This window comes from Stigmatopora argus, chromosome 21 (assembly GCF_051989625.1).
Source record: "Stigmatopora argus isolate UIUO_Sarg chromosome 21, RoL_Sarg_1.0, whole genome shotgun sequence".
In the NCBI taxonomy this organism is placed as follows: domain Eukaryota; kingdom Metazoa; phylum Chordata; class Actinopteri; order Syngnathiformes; family Syngnathidae; genus Stigmatopora; species Stigmatopora argus.
In genome coordinates, this window is record NC_135407.1 from 7,849,173 (window position 1) to 7,874,638 (window position 25,466).

The 25,466-nt window shown below is 46.3% G+C and overlaps 4 protein-coding genes and 2 long non-coding RNA genes across 12 annotated transcripts; 4 read left to right on the plus strand and 2 right to left on the minus strand.

Annotated features, from left to right (window-relative positions):
- Window positions 1-48: 48 nt before the first annotated feature.
- Window positions 49-3,962, minus strand: LOC144067321 (palmitoyltransferase ZDHHC18-B-like). 5 transcript variants are annotated; one of them, XM_077590950.1, is made up of 9 exons: window positions 2,696-3,956; window positions 2,464-2,624; window positions 2,246-2,395; window positions 2,040-2,177; window positions 1,916-1,967; window positions 1,738-1,840; window positions 1,310-1,419; window positions 1,184-1,250; window positions 49-692 (listed from the first exon to the last, which is right to left on the minus strand). In XM_077590950.1, the coding sequence occupies exons 1-9, from the start codon at window positions 2,980-2,982 to the stop codon at window positions 408-410; spliced, it is 1,353 nt and encodes a 450-aa protein (XP_077447076.1). In that variant the 5' UTR covers window positions 2,983-3,956; the 3' UTR covers window positions 49-407. The 5 variants fall into 5 exon arrangements, 4 of the variants coding, with proteins under 4 accessions (XP_077447076.1, XP_077447075.1, XP_077447074.1 ...); XM_077590949.1 differs by having other exon boundaries at window positions 1,916-2,177; window positions 2,696-3,958; XM_077590948.1 differs by having other exon boundaries at window positions 1,738-1,967; window positions 2,696-3,957.
- Window positions 3,269-9,270, plus strand: nudc (nudC nuclear distribution protein). 3 transcript variants are annotated; one of them, XM_077590954.1, is made up of 9 exons: window positions 6,624-6,817; window positions 7,138-7,215; window positions 7,297-7,509; window positions 7,574-7,639; window positions 7,711-7,821; window positions 7,895-8,089; window positions 8,160-8,243; window positions 8,854-8,972; window positions 9,036-9,270. In XM_077590954.1, the coding sequence occupies exons 1-9, from the start codon at window positions 6,743-6,745 to the stop codon at window positions 9,085-9,087; spliced, it is 993 nt and encodes a 330-aa protein (XP_077447080.1). In that variant the 5' UTR covers window positions 6,624-6,742; the 3' UTR covers window positions 9,088-9,270. The 3 variants fall into 3 exon arrangements, 2 of the variants coding, with proteins under 2 accessions (XP_077447080.1, XP_077447079.1); XM_077590953.1 differs by having other exon boundaries at window positions 6,629-6,817; window positions 7,571-7,639; XR_013297915.1 differs by lacking the exons at window positions 6,624-6,817; window positions 7,574-7,639; window positions 7,711-7,821; ... (2 more) ...; window positions 8,854-8,972; window positions 9,036-9,270 and adding exons at window positions 3,269-3,944; window positions 4,535-5,352; window positions 5,748-5,834; window positions 5,996-6,139 and having other exon boundaries at window positions 7,297-7,367.
- A 4,303-nt stretch (window positions 9,271-13,573) lies between these two features.
- Window positions 13,574-17,790, plus strand: LOC144067073 (uncharacterized). Its single transcript, XR_013297829.1, has 4 exons — window positions 13,574-13,670; window positions 15,227-15,355; window positions 15,489-15,739; window positions 17,716-17,790. It is a non-coding gene; the product is annotated as an uncharacterized LOC144067073 (long non-coding RNA).
- tbxta (T-box transcription factor Ta) lies at window positions 13,742-16,133 on the minus strand. The gene is made up of 8 exons (XM_077590552.1): window positions 15,855-16,133; window positions 15,443-15,707; window positions 15,207-15,341; window positions 15,075-15,136; window positions 14,818-14,879; window positions 14,558-14,731; window positions 14,348-14,474; window positions 13,742-14,272 (listed from the first exon to the last, which is right to left on the minus strand). Exons 1-8 carry the CDS (start codon window positions 16,094-16,096, stop codon window positions 14,026-14,028), a joined length of 1,314 nt encoding a protein of 437 aa, XP_077446678.1. The 5' UTR covers window positions 16,097-16,133; the 3' UTR covers window positions 13,742-14,025.
- On the plus strand, window positions 17,786-21,493 carry LOC144067071 (uncharacterized). Its single transcript, XR_013297828.1, has 3 exons — window positions 17,786-18,116; window positions 19,053-19,149; window positions 20,665-21,493. It is a non-coding gene; the product is annotated as an uncharacterized LOC144067071 (long non-coding RNA).
- A 1,786-nt stretch (window positions 21,494-23,279) lies between these two features.
- On the plus strand, window positions 23,280-25,418 carry LOC144067251 (cathepsin S-like). Its single transcript, XM_077590844.1, has 7 exons — window positions 23,280-23,510; window positions 23,582-23,704; window positions 24,070-24,216; window positions 24,303-24,527; window positions 24,849-25,014; window positions 25,085-25,187; window positions 25,253-25,418. The coding sequence occupies exons 1-7, from the start codon at window positions 23,391-23,393 to the stop codon at window positions 25,350-25,352; spliced, it is 984 nt and encodes a 327-aa protein (XP_077446970.1). The 5' UTR covers window positions 23,280-23,390; the 3' UTR covers window positions 25,353-25,418.
- The last annotated feature ends 48 nt before the right edge of the window (window positions 25,419-25,466 follow it).

The following is a 25,466-nucleotide window of genomic DNA, read 5'->3' on the forward strand; positions in this document are numbered from 1 at the left end:
AGCTAAAACTGTGGTGGCCACACAAAAAATTCCAATGTCACCTTTTCTTTGAAATAATTTAATATGCTTGGCATTTTCATACAAATACAGACATGCTTCTCTATATAAAGACATTCCAGGTGTGCAATGTTTATCATCATGCGTACCTATTGCGTTGCACTTTACAATAAAATGGATAAACCAACTGTTGCTAAAGTGCAAATTGGGTATAAAAAGTGGTCTTTGTTGGCTTTAAATATCGACCACCCTAAATGTAGAAGTGCAAACTCAATTTGAGTACAAAACAAGACTCCAGTTTTTTTGTGCATCATTTGAAAAGCGATAGAAAACGTGAAAATCCATTTGGGAACCCAAAAAAAATCCTTTAGCGAGGTTACAATTTTAAAAATCGCTCTCAAAAAGTTCCCCTAAGGCTCTTCCGTTCGGCCGCGGCGTGACGTGTGGACGTCGGGGGCCGGCGCGGGTGACCGCGTCCTGCTTTTACCGCTGTTCGTCTTTGCGGGGCGCACGCGAGCCGTATCGGGGGGGAGCAATCCGCTGCTGCCGCGGCTTCCGCGGGTCGGGGGGACGTCCACCGCCGGGTCGGATTTTGCCGACGATCTGCGTGCCGACGATGGCGGCGCCAGTGGGGGCGGTGGTGGCCGGCCTTCGCCGCTCGGTGCGGACGGCAGGCTTTTCGCTCGGCTTTTTGGCTGCGGGAAGAAAGCGTGTCAGTTCTCGAAAGCGGATCCCCGACTGTGTGCGGTCGATTGGTCGCCGGTCTTTTGGTCGCGGTCTTTTGGTTGCCCCAACCACGACAACGGGCGACCAAAAGACCGGCAACAAAACAAGGTAAAACAACACGGTCTATGCATCAATAAAAGCCAACAATGGCCATGAGCAGTTTCACTGAGCCGACATGTGAGTGTATAAGAGTTTGTATGTACATGCGTTGTCCCTTTAAGAAGCTACGTCAGTCAGGGTCTTAACAAGTTCTCCAACAAAAAACAATAAAAGTTCGGGAAATTTGGAGCTTTTCTTTAGCCTAATAATTACTAGGGCATTAAGTATGACTAAATAGTAATTTGCAGTTTGTATTTAGGGAATTTGAGCAACAATTTAAATGGTAATTATCACTCACCTTCCGGGCGACCAAAAGACCGGCGACCAATCGACCGTGTACCATCCCCGACGGCTAACCTACCGCGTTCGTCCCACTTTTGGCGGTTAGACTGGGCTCGGCGCGCACGGGGGCTCGTCCGTTGACCAAACTGTGGCGGGGGAAGAACGTCAGCGACGTGTTCTTGGGAATGAATTTGACGCTGGTTACCTGGGCGGCATGGGTTCGCAGAGGATGGACGCACAGTTGACAAAAATGTTTCTGTGACTGTACGGGTTGGTCACGTCTGCGCCGCTCTTCCCTGACCACGTACCTTTAATCTGAAATTTGAAAAAAGGACGTACCTTTAATCTGAAATTTGAAAATTCAATTCAAGACCCTACCAACATGGCCGCCCGGTAAGGGCGACGCTCCCATCCAAATCATTGCATTGACGGGAAAATGAGGGCATAACTGGCTTAAATTGATTTTGAGTTCCGAATCATAAGCATGTTGTTTTTTTTTATTATCAATGATGTCGTTTTAGTGCCATATTGGTCATTTCAAATGAAGAATAACAGTCTTTTGCATCTTTTTGAAGGCCTAAAAAAAGACTTCATGGACTACAACAGCACAATAACACGGCGTCACTCACTCACATCTTCATTGGTGGTCAGGTTGGACGCCAGAAGGTACGTATGAAAGCCCGAGAGTCCCAAGATGCACCAGACCGAGAAGAAACAAACGCACAGCTCCACGGCGGTGCAAAGTCCGGTCAAGGAAACGGAACGGCGCCCAACCACATCCCAAACCTTCCTCTCCGAGAGCAAAGGATATCTCCCGGGGCTTTCTTGGACGGCAGAAAGCAGGCTTTTCCCATCGCCGGTCCCTGAAAGAAGAAATTGGAACGTAAAGATGACAAAAACGAGGGCCAGATGTGGCAAAACGGCGGCTTCCTTACTCAGCACCAGGTGCGTGGCCACGCTACAAAAGATGAACGCCGTCAGGAAGGACAGAGACGTGATGAAGGCGTAGAAGAAACGATAGTTCCGCTTGCCCACGCAGTTGCCCACCCAGGGGCAGTGGTGGTCAAATCGCTCTGGGGGGGGGGGAATGCTTGCCGTAGCATCACGTGACCGATTGGGGACTTTAAAATGGCCGCCTTACCCACACAGTTGTCGCAAAGGGCGCAGTGCGAGGTGCGCGGCGGCCGGAACATCTTGCAGGTGAAGCAGTACTTGAGTTTGACCACCTGCTGGTTGATGAGGACCTCCTTGGTCCGCGGCGCGGAGCGGCAGCTAGCGCTGCTAGCGTTGTCTGGAACGGGAAGGGGTCAGCCGGCGCCAATTCTTCGCCGTTGGCGCAGCGCCCGAGCGGACGTTTACCGATCTGCTTCTCCACGTCGACGGCCTCGTCCGGCGTGGCCCGGGGAAGGATGCCGGGGTCCGAGAAGGTGGTCTGAAAGAGCGTGAAGACCACGAAGCTCAAGAGGATTGCTCCGATGGCCGGGATGCAGCCGGTCAGGTTTTCCACCAGAAAAGGGCAGCTTCAACACCACGGAGAGGGTTAGTATATCGGATGGGCGGATATTATGGATGGATCTGGACATGGACTCACTCGAATATGAAGAATAAGCCGCTGGTGACCAAGATGAGGCCCAGGGTGAGGGGCAGCATTCCACTTTGCGGGGCCGTCATCAGGCGTCCATCGCAGAAGAAGCGATTTTTCCCCGGGAAGATCTCCCATCTTTTCTTGGGTCTTGTCGGGGACTCGCCGCCGTGCCGGTCCCAGTCTCGGTCTCGGTCTCGGTCCCGGGTCTCGGCTTGAGCTTGGGCTAGGGGTGAGATGGGCGTGGGGGCGCCAGATCTCTTTGGCTCGCTTTGCTGGCGGTCGCCTTTCTTCATGACCGGACTGGCACCGCCACTTTTAACGCAATTGTGACGTCATCGCGTTTGGGATGAATGGTCACGCACACGCGAGGCACTATGAATGACCCACTACGTAGAATACCAAAATGTTATCCCAGGAAATATATTGTCCCATGGCCCACTTATATTGGCATATTTTGTTCCCATACGAATTTGGCGTCCTTTGATGAGGTTTATTTCTAAGCATCCATCGCTTGCTAGCCATTTAACCGCTCACGTACCATTATTATTACTATTGTTAATTATTTATTACGTGCTAACGTGAAAGGAAGATAATTCTCACCTCTTTAGCTTCCGTAATTTAAACTGTTTTTATCTTCAATGCATGGATGCTGGGTCTTCGTCATTTAAAAAAAAAAGTTTTTCCGCCTTTCTGATTTCGAAATAAAGTCGTTTTACATTTTGGATAGGGTGGTAAAGGCCATCCTTTAGGAATATATTACAAAATTCTAAAATGCTATATTTTAAAATAATATATACTCCTAACGGTCCTGAATTTAGCATAACATCTGTTAAAAATGAATTGCTATTTCCGGTTTAGCTTTATCAAGTTGGTAATGGTATCCAACGTGTTTACGACTTGGGTGTTACCAAATTAAAAGAGAATTCGTTGAAATCGTGTTTATGGTCGATTGTGTATTTCGTTAAATTAAAAAAGGAAAATACTTAAATATTTAAAGTTGCGCTTCTTTAAAGCTTGCATGCGGCTTATTGGGAGACTATCTAAATTTTATTTAAATGTTATAGCGGAAGTTCTACCGTATTACCTGCTTTGCTCCCTCCCACTGCGACACTCAGGTGCACTTTCGATAAAGTAGCCTCCCAAAAGACGACAAAGCAAAGTTTCTCGTCTCGAAAACTATTAAGAAGAAATGTTCAATGAAAGAGGAAAAGTGAAGCGATCGATTACGAGTGGCTACGTGGGCGAACCGTGAATTGTAAGTCGTGTTTACTAAGATACTCGTCAGTGCTCTAATGGAGGAAAAAGGGTGACGTCGACGCCATGAAAATGACACTTAAAAAAAACAATACTTTCAAGAATGCTGTCGAATGTGTGTTTTTCTTTACTATAGTAAACTTCTTTGAATAGGTGTAGCCACTCGTAAAACTATTTGTTCTGAACAAACTGTACTTTACCCATAATGTCTGGTCTCAATTACAATGATATATTATTTTCATGATATATGTTACAAAGATCCCAGAAAAAAAGTTTTTTTCATAGTATTTAACTCATTGCTTGCCATTGACATCGACAGACGTCATTCATTTAAAGTGGATAAACTGTTCATCCATCAGTGCCATTGACTGCACTAGACGTCAGTCCATTTTGACTAGACTGATTGGATGTCCCGCCCTCGTGGGAGGAGCCAAATTGCTAAATGGGTGCCTAAACGAGTTATATCTAATTATCAAAAAATACTTAGGTTTCATTTTACACTTGGCTATGTAAAATATGATCAGGACATTTGCATTCTGTCTTTAATTTGGACTTTAACCTTTCTTTTTTTTCCACTGTATTTGTTCCCAGGGCCGGAAGCCTGCAAGACATGTCTTCAGCCGGGGGGTCTCGGTCCTTGGAAGAACGCAGCGTCGACCCGCCCGAGCCGGGAATCCCCGGGAGGACCTCGAACGCCGGGGAGCGCGATTCCTTCCTCCCTCCCTCGGCCGAGCGTCCCGCCGTCGCCGCCGCCGCCCCGAGCTGCAATCCGTGCGCTTCTCCGAAGACGTTCGTCTGCAGCGTCCTGACGTGCGGCCTGTACAGAGTGTGCCTGCGGGCGCCGTGCCTGGGGCCCAAAGAGCCGGAGCACCCAGGGGAGGAGCCGGAAAAGGGCGGCCTGGGCCCCGAGGACGCGGAGGAAGACGAGGAAGACGATACGGACTGGCTGGGCGACGTCCGATTGGCCGGGGTCAAAGTGGACAGCCCGAGAGATTACATCGAGGCCGACTCGGCCGCGTTCGTAAGTCGTCCCACGCGGCCGCGAGAGGTCATCCGCTTGGACGACTGGGAGGACGAAGACGAGGAGAACGTGGACTCTCTGATCGCCAAGAAGCTGCTGGAGCTCTACACGGAATACCAGATCCAAGAGTTGGCGCGCTGCACCACGGACTCGCTGTTCCTCCGGAAGAGCCGTCAAATCCACCTGCTCATCAACTCGCTGGCCGAGGAGCATCGGATGGACGAGCGGGAGGCCGAGAGTAGGCTGGTGCGAGGCATCCTCCGCATCAGCACGCGTCGGAGCAAGAAGAAGAACAGGCCGACACCGCCCTCGCGCCCGGAGACCACGCTTTCAGACAGCGGCAACGAGACCATGAGGGAGAGCGACTCTTTGGTGTGCAGCAACAACAGTAGGTTCCTCTTGACTTCGCTTAGTTCCGTGACCGTGGGTCACAGTAGTCGAATTTCCAACTCAAAATTGCACCAAAAAAATACAACTTTTGTTACTGCATGAATGGAAAAAACAAATTTAAGTAATTTTTTATTGAAATGTACAAATTTAAAAGAAAGCAATATGCCTAAACTGATTGGAGCATTTTTCAGTGCCATTGACAATGCCACATGTCCAATTTATTTGGATGTGGAAAGGTAAGAGAATCCCTCCCTTATTCTTGCTCAGCGTTCAATTGAAATGGCTTCAACGCCGAACGCGTAAATAAAAATGATCTGAACTTTAGAAGGACTTTCCTGCCTTACCAGTTAATCATTGTTTTGTTTGCCCCTTTTGCGATGCTTTCATTCCAAGGTGACTACAAATCCAATCCAAACATCCAAATATCAGAATTAACTTCTTCTGACAAGTGTGCCCGTGACATGTGGAGGAACAACGGAGGTAAGATCCGCCTTTTATTTCTTATTTGTGTCTTTTCCCCTTTTTATTGAATCTATAGTTATCCTATTTTCAGAACCTATTTTACTGGGAACACCATTTTTGTTGACTTAGCTCAGCACTCACCTTGTGGTAACCCTTAGCAACCTGTTTTTTTCCCCCAGGTTGCCCATCTAACTCCACATCAACGAGTTACTCGCCCTCCAACACGGAGACGGAGTCGTCGGGCGTCCCGCTCATTCGCGCCGCCATCAGAACATGAATACATACGCAGGAGGGTGTCCATAATTGACGTAGGTCTTGTGGTGGTGAGCACAAATGAACGCTGCAAAAGCTGTAATTTTCAACGATTTAATTTATGTTTTCACGTCTCGTGGCTCTCGCATTCTTTAAGCATTTTTATTGCAGTGAAAGGAGTTGCCTGGTTTGTAGTGATAATTCTAACAAGTGGAAATGAAGCAAACATCCAATGGCTTTTTATAATGTTTTTTGGGGGGGCCTTGCTATGTACATGTAGCTTTGGCAATGCATGTAAATATGCTGATCAGACTAAATGTTATTTCAATTGATGTGTGTGCGTTTTTTAAAAATCTTAATTTGTTTACAAAGTAAATCGAGTCAGGCACCCTGTTGTATTTTTGTACCAGACGAAAAAAAAGAAAATAAAAGTCGATTTCTTTAGAAAAATCTAGACCGTTAAGACGTCACCCGCGCTTGACCATCATTTCATTGGTGATCTCAGCTGTCATTTGAAAATCCATCCCGCCGATTGGCCTGCTTCCTAAAAAGGCGGGACTTGTATCCAGGAAGTGAGTGGCGCAACACACCGCAGGCCTCCCGTACTTGCCTCTTCTTGGGCATTGAGTCTTTTAACTTTTCGCGTTTAAACCATCATTCCAAATTGAACAATAATGGCCGACGAAGAGGAGAAGTATGACGGAATGCTGCTTATTATGGCGCAGCAGCATGAGGGCGGAGTACACGAGGTATCGAAGACGACGCTTAGTGATTCTCGCTAACGGTTATGCTAACCCGGTTAGCCGGTAGCTAGGCGGCAACGCATGTCTGAAAATACACCACATGTGACACCCTTCTTTTAATATGTCTTAGGAATGTGCTTGACAATGAGAAATAAGTTGGTGTACCTGTCGCGATGCTCAGAACGCCTTTAAAATGGAAGAATAGTCAGCCATTTTGTTGCCTATGTAAAAAAATGTCAACTACTACAGGGCTAACGGAAAGTGCTGGGACGTGCATTTTGTCCTTAAAGCTCAATTCCAAAAAAAATGTGTTCTTCTCTTTCCAGTTAATAAATACATTTTTCAGTTTCCTGCGGCGCAAGACTGATTTTTTTACCGGCGGCGACTCGGGTGCTGCTGAAAAGGTGAGAACAAAAATCTCCAAATGAGCTTCTTGAAACTCTTTATTTGCAGGCTTTCCTCACTAATCACGTCATTTTCCCCAGATTGTCAACGAAGCTTTCGCAAACCAAAACAAGCTTGCCAAGGACGCCCACCGAGAAAAGCAGAAGAAGCAAGACAAAGATAAGAAGGAGAAAGCCAAACGGGCGGCCCAGCTAGCCGAGGAGGAAGAACGCAAGAAGAAGGACCAAGACCCGCCCAGGATTCAGGAGCTCACGGACGAGGAAGCCGAGAAACTCCAGACGGAACTGGAAAAGGTAATGACGACGACGTCCTCCATTCTTCTTTGCCCTCGATTATTTCCGCTTGCGTCCCCAGAAGAAAAATGACGAGGAGACCAAGAAGGAAGCGGTGAACAATTCAAATGAAGGAGACAAAGAAAAGGAGGTGAGCATTGCACTGGGTTTGATTCCCAGCAGTCCTTTGGATCGCGCTGATCTCCGTCTTTACTCGCGCAGTCCGATACGGAAGAAGAGGACGAGAAGGACAAAGGCAAACTCAAGCCCAACATGGGAAACGGCGCCGACCTGCCCGCCTACAAATGGACTCAGACGCTGTCCGAAGTGGACGTGAGTACCCCGTGCGAAAACGCGCCGAGGTCCGAGCGCAGATCCGAGCCGGTGTTCTGTTCCCCGCCCGCAGCTGACCGTGCCCTTCGACGTCAACTTCCGCGTCAAAGGCCGAGACGTGGTGGTGGACATCCAGCGGCGCTCCATCAAGGTGGGCCTGAAGGGACAGCCGCCCGTGGTGGAGGGCCAGCTCTTCAACGAGGTCAAGGTGGAGGAAAGCTCCTGGCTGCTGGACGACGGCAAGGTGGCGGTCGTCCACTTGGAGAAGGTGAGATCGCACGCGCTCAGTTGCGACGGAGCTTGCAAGATGGCCGACCTTCTTTTATTTTCAATTGCAGATTAACAAAATGGAATGGTGGAGCCGCATTGTGGACACGGATCCGGAAATAAACACCAAGAAGATCTGCCCAGAGAACTCTAAGGTGACTTTATTTTGGCAAATTATCCTACACGTGTTGTTACGCAGGGGATAAAGTAGATATTCCTCCTGTTAGTCGTATTTTTAAACATCTATATTTGACGTCTACGCTGGTGTCCTTAGGCTCAATTCGCTGCCAACATCGCCCTCTCTTTTTGGAATTGCTATATTTAAAAAAAAATAAAAACGTTTTTTCAGATGATTGCTATGCCAGAATTTAATGTTTACACAATTAAAGTCGGCCTATCGATTAAACACAATAACCTGCATACGAGGTGCCATTGCTCACTCTGTCCGCTTGAGGTCGCCATTCCTGCTTTTCTTAAATGTATTAGATTCAACAGCCTACCGAGTAGAAACACATTTGAGTGAATTAACAATGTTAAAACAAATAGTCATTGTTTAGAGGTAATACAAACAACTTTCGAAAAATAATGTAATACTACAGTAATCAAATGCTGTTTATTTTCCTTCAATAAACAGCCATAGTGTTTCAAAAATTACTTTGATCCTTCAGTAGACGTCCAATCCACAAACGAACGTCTGTCCGCTGCCGTTGCGCCCACTTGTAATGGATTATAACTAATATAAACCTGCCTTTTCCCATCGGGCAGCTGTCCGACCTGGACGGAGAAACGCGTGGCATGGTGGAGAAGATGATGTACGACCAACGGCAAAAGTCCATGGGCCTGCCCACGTCGGAAGAACAGAAGAAGCAGGACATCCTTAAAAAGTCAGCTTGCCCTTCGCCAATCGTCCACAAGGGGGAGATCCTAACTGCCACTTTTCCTTGCAGGTTCATGTCTCAGCACCCAGAGATGGACTTCTCCAAAACTAAATTCAGCTGAGATCGGACGTGTGTACACGCATGTCTGTATGTGTGTAAGTGTGTGTTGTCCACTGTGATGCCTGCCCAGCTCGCCCATCTTTTCATTCACATCCAGGTATCATGTAGTAACTCTCATCTCTTGTCTGCTAGGTGTTAAATGTTTTTTTTTTTAATAAATCAAAGCAATGGGCTCTGCTATTTATTTCCTCTGGTGTCGTCTTAATTTAGAAGCCACAGACGAGAACCGTTTTCACCTAAACTTGAATTAACTGTTTTTTGAGGGGTTTTCGGGAAGGCAAAATTGGTCACGGTAAAAAACGATTTAACTTGAAAAACATCTGCATGAATTAAGCATTTAAAACAAAGTTTTTGTGACCGCTAAATGGGCAAATATGACACAAGAGGAAGTAAATAAAAGTAGTTTCAGCAAACTGTTCCCAATTTGAAGATATGCAATGAGCTAGAGCGGAGTTAGAATTAAATCTCATAAACTTAAATGATTAAAAAAAAAAAAGCATTATTTTGGTTAGTGTAGAATTGGTAATTCTTCCTTCCTTCTTTTCCCTCCCTAATATATCGCACACAAACAAGAGCACGCTTCCCTCCTTTCTCACGTGAACGCCACCGTGGACACGCGGTTCCCATCTCGGTGTGTTTCTCCCAACGAGTTAAAAGTCTTGTTTCTCACTCTTGCGCACGCTATCGTGCGGCGCCGCTAAAATGTTCCTCTCGCCTCCGCGGCACTTTGCTCCAAGCGCCCGACGCGCGTTACCTTAGCCAGTCTCCCTCGTGCGTGGAATTGCGCGCCGCCATCCCAAACGCGCCCGCCTCATTTACATTAGGCGCTGCGGCAGTCGCTAAATCTTTGCAAAAAATCTCCTTTATTTAAAGATATTTTTCTGGCAAATGAAAATATTGCTGCGATTTAGATCAAGGGTGGTGAACAAGTTAGACACAAAGAGTAAAAATGCTAAAATGTGAGAGTCAAAGAGCCACACTTGATGTCAGAAGCAGCATAAAAAATAATCCAATCTGTCAAATTTATTTTTTAAATGTAATTTTTTTAATGGGTCCTGATGAATTTGACTGTTTTAAGAGAAAATAGGCAAATAGCCACAGAATATGGAAAATGTGATAAATGTCATTCCTTTTGGCCGGCAGCCGCACACGGCTCGAGAGCCACGTGTTCGCCACCCTTGACTTAGATCACATGTGTCAAAGTGGCGGCCCGGGGGCCAAATCTGGCCCGCCGCATCATTTTGTGTGGCCCGGGAAAGTAAATCATGAGTGCCGACTTTCTGTTTTAGGATCAAATTAAAATGAAGAGTATAGATATATATTAAATTTCCCCCTTTTAAATCAATAATTGTCATGTTTTAATCCATTTTTTCTGTGTTTTTAGTTCAAAAATCATTTTGTAAAATCTAAAAATATTTTGTAAAATCTAAAAATATTAAAAAATTTAAAAAAAGCTAAAATAAACATGGTTTTAGATCTATAAAACTGAATATTCAGGGCTTTATAATCCAGTTCTTTTAATCCATTTATAAAAAAATATATCTAAATATTATATCTAAAATGGTCCGGCCCGCATGAAATCAACTTGACGTAAATGTGGCCCGCGAACCAACCCGAGTTTGACACCCTTGACTTCGATCCTTTTGCTCACGTTCACATTTGTATTTATCATTCTAAAAGGGGAAAATCCAGAATAATATAGAATATACGTACATGTATAAGTGGTAGTTGAAGCTTTTTTTTTTTAATGTCACTTGCTCCGTACGGCTTGAAATTTGTCCAGCGGTCACTTTTGAACTATTGACGGCGGAGACGGTTAATAGCAAAATCAACACACTTACCGAGAGCTTAACTTTCACTTAGCTTCATTTTGTCCGTTGACGTTTGAAAGCACTCGTCCCGACTTTGCGGGGAGGATGTTTGCTGTTGTTCTTTACTCAGGCCGCCGTTGTAAACACTTGAATGGAGGCCTTTTGTCCCTTCGGAAAAAATGAGGGCCCGTGTTGCTCTTACCTAATTGCCAATTGCAACTTTGCCTGGCCACTGTGTAGACCTTTCAAATATACGCTTTTGACAGAGTGTGCCTGACACCCACGTGTGGAGGCCCAACATAGACACATGTTCGGGGAGAAAAAAGATGGACTCAATTAACTGTTTGCTCCCGTTGCATGATTTTTTTTTTCAGAGATCAAGTATCGCCTTTTTGACCAAGGTCAGTAGAACAGTGGCACTATCATTCGGGGGTGCCGGAGCTTATCCCGGCCAACTGCGCGCACTCATTCGCAGTGTTCCGTTAGCCTAGCGTGCTAGGTTTTGGCATCTGGGAGGAAACCCCAGCGAGCACGGTGGAGAATGCGCAAACCCTTGAGACGGATGTCCAATCCACTCGTCCACCGTGCCACTTTTCTAGGGTTATGAAGAAGAAGAAAAAATTACAGAAAAATGTAAAAGTGAAGGAAGGCGGCCCGCTTTGCCCCTTTTGGTCATGACGACAGTGCCACGGCTCAGATTTACGAGGGTGCGCTTGCAAAAAAAAAAAACAAGGCGCCGAGTCTGGAATTGGCCGAGCAATGGCGGGGGTCGATTTGGGGAGGTGTGTTTGCAGAACCTCTTCTGGCCCGTCCTTCTGATGTCTGTGTGTGTTCGTTAATGAACAAATTCTGCTACCTGGGTGAGACATTGCTCTCAGCTGAGTAGACTGGGCCTCCTCTCTGCCCCCAACTTTCCTTCCCACCGCTGGAGGGGTGGGGGTCTCCAACATTGCCGCTGTGGCTAGGGATTTCCAACATGGAGGATATAGGATAGGACAGGACTGGGTAAACTATTCCACCGTGGGCCGCGGTAGTTGCAGGTTTTCATTCCAAGCCATATGTAGGACACCTTTTCACCAAACTGGTATGTTACCAGTGCAATCACTGGATTGCATTCAGGTGCTGCTTGTTTCAGCACAACCCCCGTTGCACCCACAGCGGCCCTCGAGGACCGTTTTGCCCAGCCCTGATATAGGACATTAAAAAAAAAACTCGTTCAGCATATATATATGGTAGAATTGGTGTCGGGTGTATATTTTGGAGGGCGACTTTCAGTCTAAAGTGTCAGAATAGGCTATACAGTAAACCCTCGATTATCGCGGTTAAGAGGACAGGGGAGTGGCTTCTGCTTGCGAGTTTCAGCGTGGATTTTCACATTTTTATGAACTTACAAAAAATAAAAATAAAAAAATCCCCCAGAAAAAAATCCGCGATGTAGTAAAACTGCGAAAGTTGAAGCCGCGATATTCGAGGGATTACTGTGATCAGGATAATAGCAAACATTGCACAACTGTAGATGATGTGTGACAGGGATTTATACCTAGCTAATGGTTTTAAAAATAGTCATAAATCATGCATGACAGCGTTTAAGGGACAGTACTTCTGTTTTTTTGTTGATGAGCAGTTATTAGATGCCCGATAGAGTTATTTTGGGAGTGTTTGGATTTGGCCACAAGTGTTTTTCATCCCATGGTATTAACCAAACCAATAGTACTTGTCTTTAGAAACAAATGATTGTAACAGTATTGGGTACTATTTGTAAACAGTTAAGAGATGTGTCGTGCGAGCATGCAGCCCCGAGTCACATTGCTAGCTACTGTTTGCCCGTGGCCCCGTGACCTCCCTCCCGACCTTCATTTGCACCTGGGTGAGGACCGCTCCATCACCGCTGCCCGTCCGTCCCCCATTTTGGCCCCCGCGGGTATGCGGCGGATCGCTCACATGTCAGTCACGCTGGGCGGATTTGGATTTTGCCGCTTGTATTTTTAGGACAGATATAGGTGCGTCTTATAGGGATATTTTGCGATTGTTTAATACTATTGACAAAACCCATAGTGTTGATGGAATCAAACATTGTTTTTCCACTTTATTTTTTTTATCAAGTTGAGCAAAACCTCTTTGTTGAGAAGTCAACAAGTCTTCATTGTCAATGTAAATATTGGGTAGAAATACTCTTACCAATAGATACAATGACTTAAACTCAAGTGAGCATTTCAGCGCTTTTCTAATTGCAACAAAAATGTTTTCCGTATATCGACCACTTCCCAAAAATATGTAAATCTACCCAGCATATAGTGATTTTTTTTTTACAGCATACACTTAATTTTTAATAGACCGTTTTGAATGAATATCTAAAAAAACTGCCTGTCAATAAATCCTGTTGTGTACTATTTCAATTTGAACTTTTCTGGGAGCTAATGGACTCTCATATCTTAGCAAATGTCGTTTTTCAACCTTTGCCAAATAGCAAGAGTATTCATTTGTCATCAAGTACATGAATGACTGTCACCTATTTTCAACCAGAGTACAAAATCCTATACTTTAAAAAAAAGTATCTTCAAATGGGCATTCAGTCAAAGTACACCACTTATAAAAAATATTTTAAAAGTGGGAACTTTTTAAAACCATTCCAATATATTGACATTTTGAAACTGTTAACTGTCATTGACGTCAATAAACTAACCTAACCGATTCCCACCTCCCATTTAGAGCAGATTGGACGTCCATTGCTGTCGAAAACTGACAAAACAACGCCCCCAAACCGCCTCAGATGGTTTGTACCTTTATTTCCGTGGATGTCACCAAATGAGTTATTTATGACCTGGACTTCAAATGACAAATCCATTTTGGAGCAAACGGTTTTTAATTTATTATTAAAGGACATAAATAACAACTCACAGCGAGTTCAAATACAAATATTATGTACAAGCGCAGGCAATTGGGAGACGTCGCCATTCGGCCCCCTCACGCTGCCACCTCACCCACGAAAAAGGCACTTAAATCCCAACAGGCAGGCACAATGGACATCACGGCGAGTTAATTTAATCTATGTACAAAGATATACACAAAGAAGAAGAAAGAAAAGAAAAATAAACCCAAAAAAACAGCGGCCTTCTCCCCTCCCCCGCTCAGTAGCTCTGCGCCACGGGCGCCCAGGAAGCCGTGAGTCGGGCGATGGAGCTCTCGAACTGCGCGTCGCCCACCCCCACCTCGCCCAGTCCCGGATCGTACATGGAGGACGGCGAGGAGACGGGCAGCGAGGACGTCAGCCCCGTGTAGGAAGATCCCCTCAGGAACTGCGAGGTCAGCCCGCCTGACGCCGAGCCCGACGGGGTGAGGGTGGTGCCCGCCACCGACCACAAGCTGGGGTACTGACTGAAGAAAAAGGGAAAAAAAACGCCAGGTGTCATCGGGCCCCGTTGTTCCTGCGTGGCGGAGGCGGAGTCTCACCTGGAGTTGGATGTGGAGTTGGTGCTGTGGGACAGGGTGCCCATTCCCGTGGAATTGGGGATCTGGAGGGCGGACCAGCCGTCGTGGCTGGGCGTCAGGGCGCCCGAACTGTTGTCCATGTAGTTGTCTGGGCGAGAGAAGAAGAAGATGAAGAGGAAGAAGAAGAAAGTGATGTCATGCCATCCAAAACGGGACACCCGGAGGTCTTACTGGTGCCCGAGGCCCGGTGGGGGTAGTGGCCGGGGTAAGGGCTGGCCCGGTGGCTCCTCAGACCAGAATAGCGCTCGCAGTAGGATCCGGACGAGTGGCCCGCCGTCCCGCTGAACTGTGGCGGGCTGCTGCTGGGGCAGATGGGGTTCTGGCCTGGCAGGAACCAACCTCCCACTGTCGGACGGAGAAGACGGAGAAGACGTCTCATTTGCAGCCATGCTTGACTCGATGATGTGGACTAAAGGGGTCCGAGTACTCACGTTGGGAGTAGCTGGATTGCTGGCTGTCTACGCTGTGGTCGGGCATGTCCTTGTGGTCACTCCTGGAAGTAGAAGAAAAAGTTTGGGTGCTTCACGTAGTTAAAATGTTTTGGGGTTTTTTCACTTTAACACTGGAAATTGCAGCCTGGTTGAGTGAACTTTCTGTAAAATACTGTCATCTAGCGGAGGAATATAGAATGCAAAGCAAATATTTTTTCCGAGCGACCAAGTCAAATGTGATCGATCATCCATCCTACCTTTCTTTGGCGTCTAAGAAGGCCTTGGCGAAGGGGTTGTGTTTTATCTTCAGGGCTGTAATCTGTCAGATAGAATTGTTAAGGACGTTTTAGTAGCAACTAATTACCTAACCAAGTGAATAACTAACAAACCTCCTCGTTCTGATACGCAGTGACGGCGATGAACTGGGTTTCTGGGAAAGACTGGCTGCTGATCATCTTCTGGATGCCGCCCACTTTGACGATGTGGATCCTGGGCTCGTATTTGTGCAACGAGTTGAGCATGATCTGCCCAGATCGAGGTGAGCCGCATTACATTACATTGGCTCGCCATGGACGTCCATAGACGTCCAAATCGCGCGGCTGCTGCTGCTGCTGCTCCCGCTCACCTGGCCTCCCCCGTTGAGTTTATTGGACAACTTGACTTTGCTGAAGGACACGGGCGCCTTCATCCAATGCGCCCCGAAGTTGGGCGAATCCGGGTGGATGTAGACGCAGCTGGGACTCTGCGGTTCGGGTTTTCCGCCCGGCACCCACTCGCCGTTGACGTACTTCCAGCGGTTGTTGTCGGCCGCCACGAAGTCCAGAAGAACCGAGTACATGGCGTTGGGATCCAGACCGCTCACGCTGGCCCTCAGCACCGGGAACATGCGCCTAAGGACGGAAGCAGACCGACCCACCGGTAGGTAAGTTTTAAGTAAAGCCGACGCAACGCGATTTCGATCACTGACGTTAAATAGGAGCAAAAACAGAGAGAGAGAGAGAGACGTCAAAAACTAGGGCTAAAAATGCAAAGCTTACCGCCCGGTTTTGGTGACAATCATCTCGTTGGTGAGCTCCTTGAACTTGTTCCACAAGTCGGCGTCGTCCAGCGACAGTTTAATATCCCTCTCGGACGCGTCGCCCTTTTCGCTGCCCTTTTGGAACTCGCTTTCCACGGCGCTCAGAAGGTGTTCTAAGCGCTGATCCGAATTGGACGCCGACGCCGAAACCGACGTCGACGTCGAGGAAGAAGAAGAAGAATTCGAAGAAGACGCGCTCATATTTCCGCTCGACTTAAGCACACCCGACCGACGCCTTACTGACTGTGCTTGCGCTCGCCTTCAGCAGAAAGCACGATTTTAAGGGGCCCCGGGGGCCTGGCGGGGGGCCTGCCTGGGGCGGGGGGCGTGGCTTAAACCGCGCCCACTTTTGCTTTGCTTGTCGTCGTCTCCAAAAAGCCGAGAAAGATTTCTCTTTTTTTGGGTGGGGGGGATCTTATTTGACAATTTCACCCCTCCCAAGGTACATTGGACACACGCGAGGTCCGTCTTATCAAGTCTCGCGATATTTGTCGCGAGACAAAAGGGAAGGAAAGGGGAAGCGAGCCCCGAGAGAGCGTTTGCCTTTGAACTCGGTTGTATATTTGCAAATAGTGCTAATCTTTTGTTGTCCCAAATCCACATGGGCGAGAAGTAAGGCTGGGAGTAGGAGGGGGGTCCAAGGGGGGGTCTACTGGTTTTACTGGGCTCGCGCTATTAGTGATGCCCGATTTGCATAATGGGCCTACGTGGACGCATCCTTCCTCACTCGTGCTCATTTGCAATATTAATAATATTATTATGCGACGTCGAGCTAGCGCGTCCCAAAAAAACTGACGTTATTTTTATTTTTATTTTTTTGAAAGGGCCTCTTCGAAAATAGTCGAATGTGAGTTTCAGTAATAATGACACTTTTTTATAGGATAAACCATCGCTTTAGTTCGGTATTTATCGTCATAAATCGTTTACGTTGAATTCAATGCGAGTTTCTGCAACGAAATGACGTGAAATAATTGGCATTTTTCAGTAATAATGACGTCATTTAGAATAAACCATCGCTGTAGTTTTGCACATAAAGTGGCAAAGCTTACGAATTTCGTTGAATTAGGACGCTACAATAATCTATTTTTTTGTTTCTTTGCAATTTTACTATTTTTTACCCCCATTTTGGATAAACCATTTGTTTAATATGGTCTCAAAGCTTTTAAATTTAATTAAATATGCGTTTTTGGAACGAAATGTCATGAAATCATTTGCAATTTTGCAGTCATAATGACGCCATTTAGAATCTACTTATGAATAAGATTTTAAATTGAATTAAATGTGAATCCCTGCCATGAAATAATTTGTACATGAATATAGTAATGACACAATTTAGGATTTTTCTGTAGTGGATTAAGCTGATAAAAACATTTAAACGTGTTATAGTTTAATCAAACATGTCACAGAGAATGTTTAAAGCAGCACTTTGAACATTATGAAATATTAATAACTATTTTCAGCGGCTGTTTAGAATGAAGAAAAACCAAAATACATTTTGAATGGGATTTTACTTGCGTCCATTGAAGTTATTATTCATTCAGATAGAATTAAAAAACTACTGTTGAAGCCACCATTTGTATTCACGATCATCATTTTGTTAACATTCTATTGATTTGTAAATATAGTTATAATAACATCATCCCATTGGGCGTCAATCAAATCAATTTGGGAAATATTCGTCACGAGTCAAGCTTAACACCGTAATATTCCATCCAACTGCTAAATAAACAGCATACATAAGCTAAACTGTACTACGAGTATGTATTCATGTGTACTGTCCCTTTATTAATTAATTCAAAGTCAATATATTGTCTGTTTAGGGGGATTTCCAGTGGCGTGGACTTGGAATTGAGCGGAGCGTGACCGACCGACCGACCGGCCTGCCGCTCGCTCGCCTTTACTGCGCCACTTCCTCCCTGCACTTCAACGGAGGCCGTAAATGTAAAGTAAAGGAGAGGCCTCACACCTTTGCATCCCGTATCCTTTTTATCCCCCCCACCCCCCTTCTAAAAGCCCCCCAGAGGCCCCCCCTTTTGACCCTTTCGTTCCTCCGCTCTGTCTGCGGCTTTTTATTTTGGCGACTTGACAGGAAAGACGCGTCGTCGCCGGCCGACCCAACGTTTTCCGGAAGCCGCCCAGATACGTCAGGGTGCCCGGTCATGTGTCGCCGTGGCGACTCGTCAACATCCTGCCACCAAACACTTGGAAGGGTGTCATACAGGTTATTGGAGTCTTTTGCACTGTTATCAACTCCTCCTCTTGAACACAAACTCCCCATTTTGAATGGATTGGTCTCCTAGCGATCCACCGTATGTCGTATTTTTGGGGTGATAAGTCGCACGAGCTATAGAATGCACAATGGAAGGAAAAAGTATATAAAAGTCAAATTGGAGTATCATTTGCCTGAGAAAAATACATTCGTTAAAGTCATAGTAAAATGGGCAACAACATACAAAATAGGCACATTGATGTAACATACTAATCATTTTTTTGGGATAACTAGTATAGGCTAAAAAAAAAAGCTGTTGGCGATTGGAGTGAAAATTTAAAAAAAGACAACCCATGATATAAGTTGCAGGCGCAGCCAAACAAACTATGAAAAAAGTGTATATGTAAGTGTTTATAGTCCAGAAAATACAGTCATATTTTATTTCGCCATTTGTTTGTTTTGTAAATGTAAATAACCACACTTATTTCACTTTATATGCCAAAAAACTCCAATTTGGCTTTTTTACAATTTCATAATCATCCCATTCAAAGCAATGCAAAAGTCCCTCGTTTCTCACCTTTAAAAATGTAAATACCATTACCCAAATAATAGAGAAGTATCAAATCAAAACTCTGTTTCCATTTACTTCTTCTGTCTGTCCATTGGCTGCCATGGACGCAACGGACGCCCAATCCGTTGGGGTTCCAACGAATTGAACTGTGGCCGCCATTGAGTAAAAAAAAATCCAGTAGCTAGGAGGCGACGCGGTTGAAACGGAGGTTTTCTCTTTCACACAGCCCGAGAGAGTTTGGAAAGGTGGCCAATCGGGGACGGCCAAGCGGCCCGGGCGAGCGGGCGAGCATCGACCAAGCGGCACCTAAGTGTCAAATATTGCAGAGGCCTGCCACTTGACAAAGAGACACTCATAAGCGTGCATTTTTTCCACAGGACTCGGTCGGCCCAAATAAATCAACGCGGCCAACGAGGTGAGCGAGCCAGCGAGCCAGCGGATGAGTCAGTCAGGAACCTCAAGACGGCACAACAAGTACAAAAACACTCGCCGCACAAAACAAAGTGGCTTGGTCACATGATGAGGTCATTATTAGCATTATCTTTTAGGACCCTGTGTCTTATTTTTCAAGGAATTCAACCCATTGGCTGCCGTAGATGGCAAAAAAAAAAAGATAAAAAATAATGCCAATGCTAACGTTGACCAAAATATGGTATTTTTTAATACAAGAAGTAGAATAATGCAAGTATATGTCACAAAATATTTTACCAGCAAGAGAAGGACATTTTCTGTCTTGTCCTTTTCTCGTTTTGTTTGTGTTTTGATGGCATTGTTTATTATGACCATATTATCTTTTAGGACCCTGGGTCCTATTTTCTAAGCAATTCAACCCATTGGCTGCCGTGGATTGCAAAAAAAAAAGAAGAAATAAATAATAATGATAATGCTAACGTAGAATAATGCAAGTATGTGTCATCAAATATTTTTAACAGCAATCCTTTTCTTGTTTTGTTTGTGTTTTGATGCCATTGTTTATGATGACCCTAAGGGGACTAAAAAACAGTGGACGGGAAACACACACACACACACACACACACACACACAAAAACACACACAAGATGAGAAGACGATGCGGATTGAGCTCCCCCCGAGCTTTCGTCTGTCGCTTTTGCGTTTCCACTTCAAGTTCAGGAAATCTAAACTTACCTCTGCTTATCAGCGGGCCCCTTTGAAAGGGATGAAAAGAATTAGCGGGCTGGGTAATTAGCCCCCCGCCACCCTTTGGCATGCTAACGAGCCGACCCCACGTTTTGACACTGCCGAGGTTGCGCGTCGGAGAGTCCGTTTCGATCGTTGTCGAACGCACTCGCTGACATCTACGTAAAAAAAACTGTCAAAACAAACAACTCAAGTCATCTGTCGAGGAAGCCGATTTGTTCGTTCGGTCTCTCGCGGGTCAAAAGGCCCCATTTTTTGAAAAAAAAATAATAATAATTCGCCCTACAATTAGAGTAAATGGCATTTCATATTTTGTTTGAAAATGATGGTTATTATTGACTGTGTTTGCATGATTACACGACTGTTTTGGTCCGATTCTGACATTTTATTCCCTTAAATCAAATACAATACATCAATATTGATGTATTTCTTGAGGTGAGAATCGCTCATTTTGACATTCAAATTGAACGCCTATTTACGTCTAAACATGACCACTCGATGCCATTTGAAATGGATGTAGAAGACATACATTACTATACCATATAGTTCTATTGACCCTGGCAAAACAACATTAAAAATCAAGAAAATCCCCATCAGGATAGCTCAATTGGCTATTTTGTAACATTTAACTTCAATTTTTTTCCCACTAACATTTTCAAACGGCTTTCATGCCGGAAACTTTGTCAAATTGGGGAGGAAAAAGGGCATTAGGATGTGCTATTTTTCCCTCTTGAACTCATTTTCTGCCTTTGGTCCGTTCCCCAAAATGAGGTGACCCCCAAAAAATGCGAACATCCCTAACTTGTCCTTTTTTTACCGTTACTTTTGCAGGTGTGTTTTGCCCGCTGTTATTCCCCCCGTTGCCATTGCCTGATGTCAATATGAGCAGCTGAAGTCAGCAGACACCAGTGTGTGAGAAAACACAGTCAAGCCCTCCCCTGGCTGCGGCCCCCCAGCTGTGCGTGCACGCGCACCCACACACACACACACACATCTGAAGGTGAGCTCACACTTTGGGGGCCGGCCCGCGTGACGCGAGGGTCCGACGGAGCCGTCTTCAAATATTGGCCCGTATTAATCATCGCTCCGTTTTTATATCAGTGGGGATGGCGGGGGCGGGATCGAGCGCCAAGTGTCAAAGGTCATCCTTTGGAACGTTCCCATGGTGCCGGAGTACCCCCAGAAAAGCCACAGAGGCACAAACTTCAATTGAAACCACTTTGCAGTGGACGTGCTAACACGCTTCTACCGCGCCGCCGTCGGTTTTTCAAAATAATCGGCAAATATTTTATAGTTTTAGTCTTTTCTCTCCACGACAGACATTTTGCTCAAAAAGCCTGAAAATATAGCACCGAGCCCAACATTTTTTCATCCGATCGCCCAAAGTGACTCCATCACGCGGCCTGTCATGGTCCACCATATTTGAAGTGGCGTCTGCCAGTGGGGAGGATTTGGGATGTTTGCGGGTGGGGGGTGCTCCACACACACACACACACACACACACACACACACACACCGCACCGTAAAGCGGAGGAGGTAAACAAAGGGGGCCGGCCTGCTTTTACTGCCTTCCCACGCCAGCTGATTGAAAAGTGTTACCTGTAGTAATATGGCGAGTGAATCCCCACACCCCCCCACACTCCCCCCTCCCGGCCAATGTGAATGCCGACACAGGTGTACAAACAGCAAACAGTGTGGGCACATCAAAGGCTCTCATTAAAGGACAATAGTCGTGCCCCCCAAACATCCCCCCCCCCTAGAACCACTCCATTTTGCCCACACAAGTACGCTGCCCCCTTCTGTTCAGGCACACTCGTTTCAAATGTGTGACCGCCGTTCAGTTGTATTTCACTTTAAAGCGCAGTCGTTGTATTTGAAGGCAAGAGACGTTATTTTCTTCCTTCCAAAAGTTTGAGAACAGTCGCCCCAAACATCATTTTTTTAACCCAGATTTGCGCTAAATGACATAACGGGTCGCCCCGGCGTGGAGACGGCGCGCACCCCGGAGCGGTCCCGGGAAAAGGCGGCGCGTGGTCCGCAGACGCCCGACTTTGATAGAGGGTCCGGGCCGCCCCCCCCTCCTCCTTTGTAGTGGAGGCCCGGAGATGGCTTGTTAGTCAGTAAAAGTCGGGGCCTTAAACGGCCTGTTCTCCCCTGGCAGGAAGCACTTTACACGGGGACGCTCAACCTGCCCGTGGCCTTCTATTGTCCCACCCCCCGCCCCGGGGACCCCGCGTCCCCACTTCATTAGCATTTCCATAAGAAAGGAGCAGTAATTGCCCCCTTTTCTTCTGGCTGCCCCTTCATCTCGGACTGGCTCCTCACGCAACACTTCCTTTCTGCTCTTCTTTTTTTTTTTTTTTTTTAAAGCGACCGCTCACGCTCTGGGAAGTCAAGTCCGATCGGAGAAAGGAGACGTTCGGGGAGGGGGGACGTGGGGGGGCTTCCCGGCCTGTGACACGGCGGCTAATCTTACAAACGACTACACATGTAATCCTCGGTAATCCTTCAACAAGGAGTTTATTGACAAAATGGAAAGTCATCAATGATCCTAAAAGTCCAAAGAACGATGAAAAACGAAGATTTTTTTTTGCTCCAAACCATGATTTGACTTTTAGAATCGCGGGTTTGATCATCCGATGGTTGTGGATTAATGGCAAGAAGGGAGGGACGGAGGTCTGTCGGAGCCCCCCCCCCAGACCCAAGACGACTTTTAAGCGCGGCCCCATGCCGACGCAGACAAAAGAGCCGCGGCCGTCTGCTCCTTTGTTGCGGGGGGAGCCAGCGGGGCCGGGAGCTGGCCCGCGAGGGGTCAAAGGTCGCAGCTTCCGAGGCTAGAAATAAAAACGGACCCCCAAAAAATGTTTTCTTTAACCCCCCTCCCCAAAAGACACATTTATCCACATCTTGTATATGTCAAATGCTTATTTTCATTCTTGATTGTAAAGAACAAAATAAGCAAACCACTGTATGCAATATGCTTCCTCCGTTTGTTTATAGGTTATCAATGAAGCTGTCTGATTGGTGAAGTGGGGAAGATATATGAAAGGTTAGCAATCAATAGAATTTCTTATGTTTCCGTTTTTTGGGAAAGAAGTCATCCCTGTAGTACTTTTTCTCTTGTGACTCCATCCTATTCTGCGCACTCTGCTGCCATCCTGTGTCCATGTGGTGTATCTGCATGCGAGCGACAGCTTTAAAACCAATTCAAATAGTTTAGCAGCAAAGTTTGATGACGCTCTCTTTCTTTGCGTGTGGCTGTATTTCACACTTTTGTTGACTCGATAATCTTAAAGGAAAAAAACATTCTTTTGTTTTGAAAGGGCCGGCCGACCCACGTTCAAGTGGTCAGCCAATGAGGAAGCTTGTTAGATGATGTCATCATTCAGCTTGTAATCGTCTGCAGGTGTGCGCCCGCATTCATCAAGTCTAAAAGGTTTGTGCTATTTGCTTTCTGCTACCTTCTCGTTTGTTCACTACCCGAGTTTGCCATTTTTGATTGATATTTCAAAACTTTTTTGGCTTAACTTTTGTTGCTTTTCGTGCCTGAAGCCAACATGTTTGGAAGCCTGCTTTTGGCCGTCCTGTGGGGAATGGCGCAAGCCGGGATCAGTCCGGCCCTCAACGCGCACTGGGAACTGTGGAAGGAAACTCACAATAAAGTTTACCGACACCTGGTAAGCGAGGAGGATTTGCGATTTTTTTTTTTGAATTAATTTTTTTAACCGTCTGCTGTGTTTGCGTTAAGATGGAGGAGTCGGATCGCCGCCGGATCTGGGAGGACAACTTGCAAATGATCAGCGTCCACAACCTGGAGGTCACCCTGGGCATGCACACCTACGAGCTGGCCATGAACCACTTGGGAGATCTGGTAACAAAAAACTAAAATTAATAACTCCTCAATGCAAGCAAAATGTCTGCTCTGTTGCAATATCATTTTTTGGGGTGGTGTTTCTAAAATGACTAGCATGGACGGTTAGTTGGAATGAAACAGGGCTGTTGTGAAAATGACTACAACCCAAGAATGATGTGCTATTTATTTTTAGGGCTTTTTTTTAGTGCCTTTTTCCCCTTGGAAGTGATGTCAAATTTTTTAAAAAAATTCGGGATGGCTTGCTGATGAGTCGATACCATTTTTTAAATTTTCTTTGAATCTAAATTACATAAGTGACATTTTGAACATGAGTGCTCCAAGAACTTGCGCTCGTTTTGACGTACAACTGTGTTGGCACGCAGACCGCCGAGGAAGTGACGGGCACGCTGCTGGGCACGGTGGTCCCCGCCGACCTGGACAGGATCCAGCTGAAGTTCCAGTGGGAGTCCAGCGTGGCGCCGTCTTTGGACTGGAGAAAAGCCGGCCTGGTGACGGAGGTCAGGACGCAGGTGAGGCTTGGCCCCGGTCTCCGGACTCCGGACTCTGGACTCCGTCTCAGCGGCTCCCCCCCCCCCTCCCCTCCATCCGTCCGCAGGGTTCTTGCGGTTCCTGCTGGGCTTTCAGCGCGGTGGGCGCCCTGGAGGGCCAGCTGAAGAAGAGCAGCGGCAAGCTGGTGTCGCTCAGCCCCCAAAATCTGGTGGACTGCTCGGTGGACTTTGGCAACCACGGCTGCCACGGCGGCTTCATGACGCACGCCTTCCAGTACGTGGACAAGAACCGGGGCATCGACTCGGACCGGGCCTACCCCTATAAAGCCAAGGTGACTGCTCATCGGCGTCCAATCTATGGTTATCATTTGCCTGAATTTAACATTATACACAAGTTTACTCCATGCTAACTATAGAAAATTTGAAAATGGAGTTAAAATGAATACGTGTACTAGGCAAACCAAGTCTCAAAAATGGAACAAAATGATCCTCAAAATATATGGGATCTTTAATTTTTTTAAATGCACTTTTCAAGGATTTTTAAGTGGGAGAAAACTCTCCCACCTTTATTTTCTTAAACGTTCTTTGCTAATGTTCGCGATTGACTGTCACTCACTTTTTTTTTTCCCCCACCTTTTTGAAATGTTTTTTAGCGTGGCGAATGCGCCTACAAAGCTCAAGATCGCGCCGCCAACTGTTCGGGTTACTCGTTCGTGGCCAAAGGGGACGAAGAAGCCCTGAAGGTGGCCCTGGCCAACGTGGGCCCCATTTCCGTGGCCATCGACGCCTCGCATTCTAAATTTGTCTTCTACCGCCACGGTGAGTTCACCCCAAAAATAATAAATACCGCTCCATTTTCTCAATTTGAATTTGTTCTTTTGTGGGTTAGGAGTGTACGAAGACCTGGCGTGTACGCACAAAGTCAACCACGGTGTCCTCGCCGTTGGATACGGGACGGAAAAAGGAAGAGACTACTGGCTGATCAAGAACAGGTTGGCACTCTTATTTTTTTGGCTTGTTTTGAAGAGTGAATGTGCATTTTTAAATTGTGCACTAGTTGGGGTGTGAAATATGGCGACCAAGGTTACATCAAGATGGCTCGCAACCGATCCAACCAGTGCGGCGTGGCGCTCCACGCCGTCTTTCCGGTCATGTGACCGTCCGCTAAAGAATGGAGCTTTTAAAAGTGGTTGGAAAAATAAAGTGGCTTTCTTCAAACATCATGCCATCCGTGCATTTGCTCATTTTTTTAATTTTCAAAATGCGAAGAC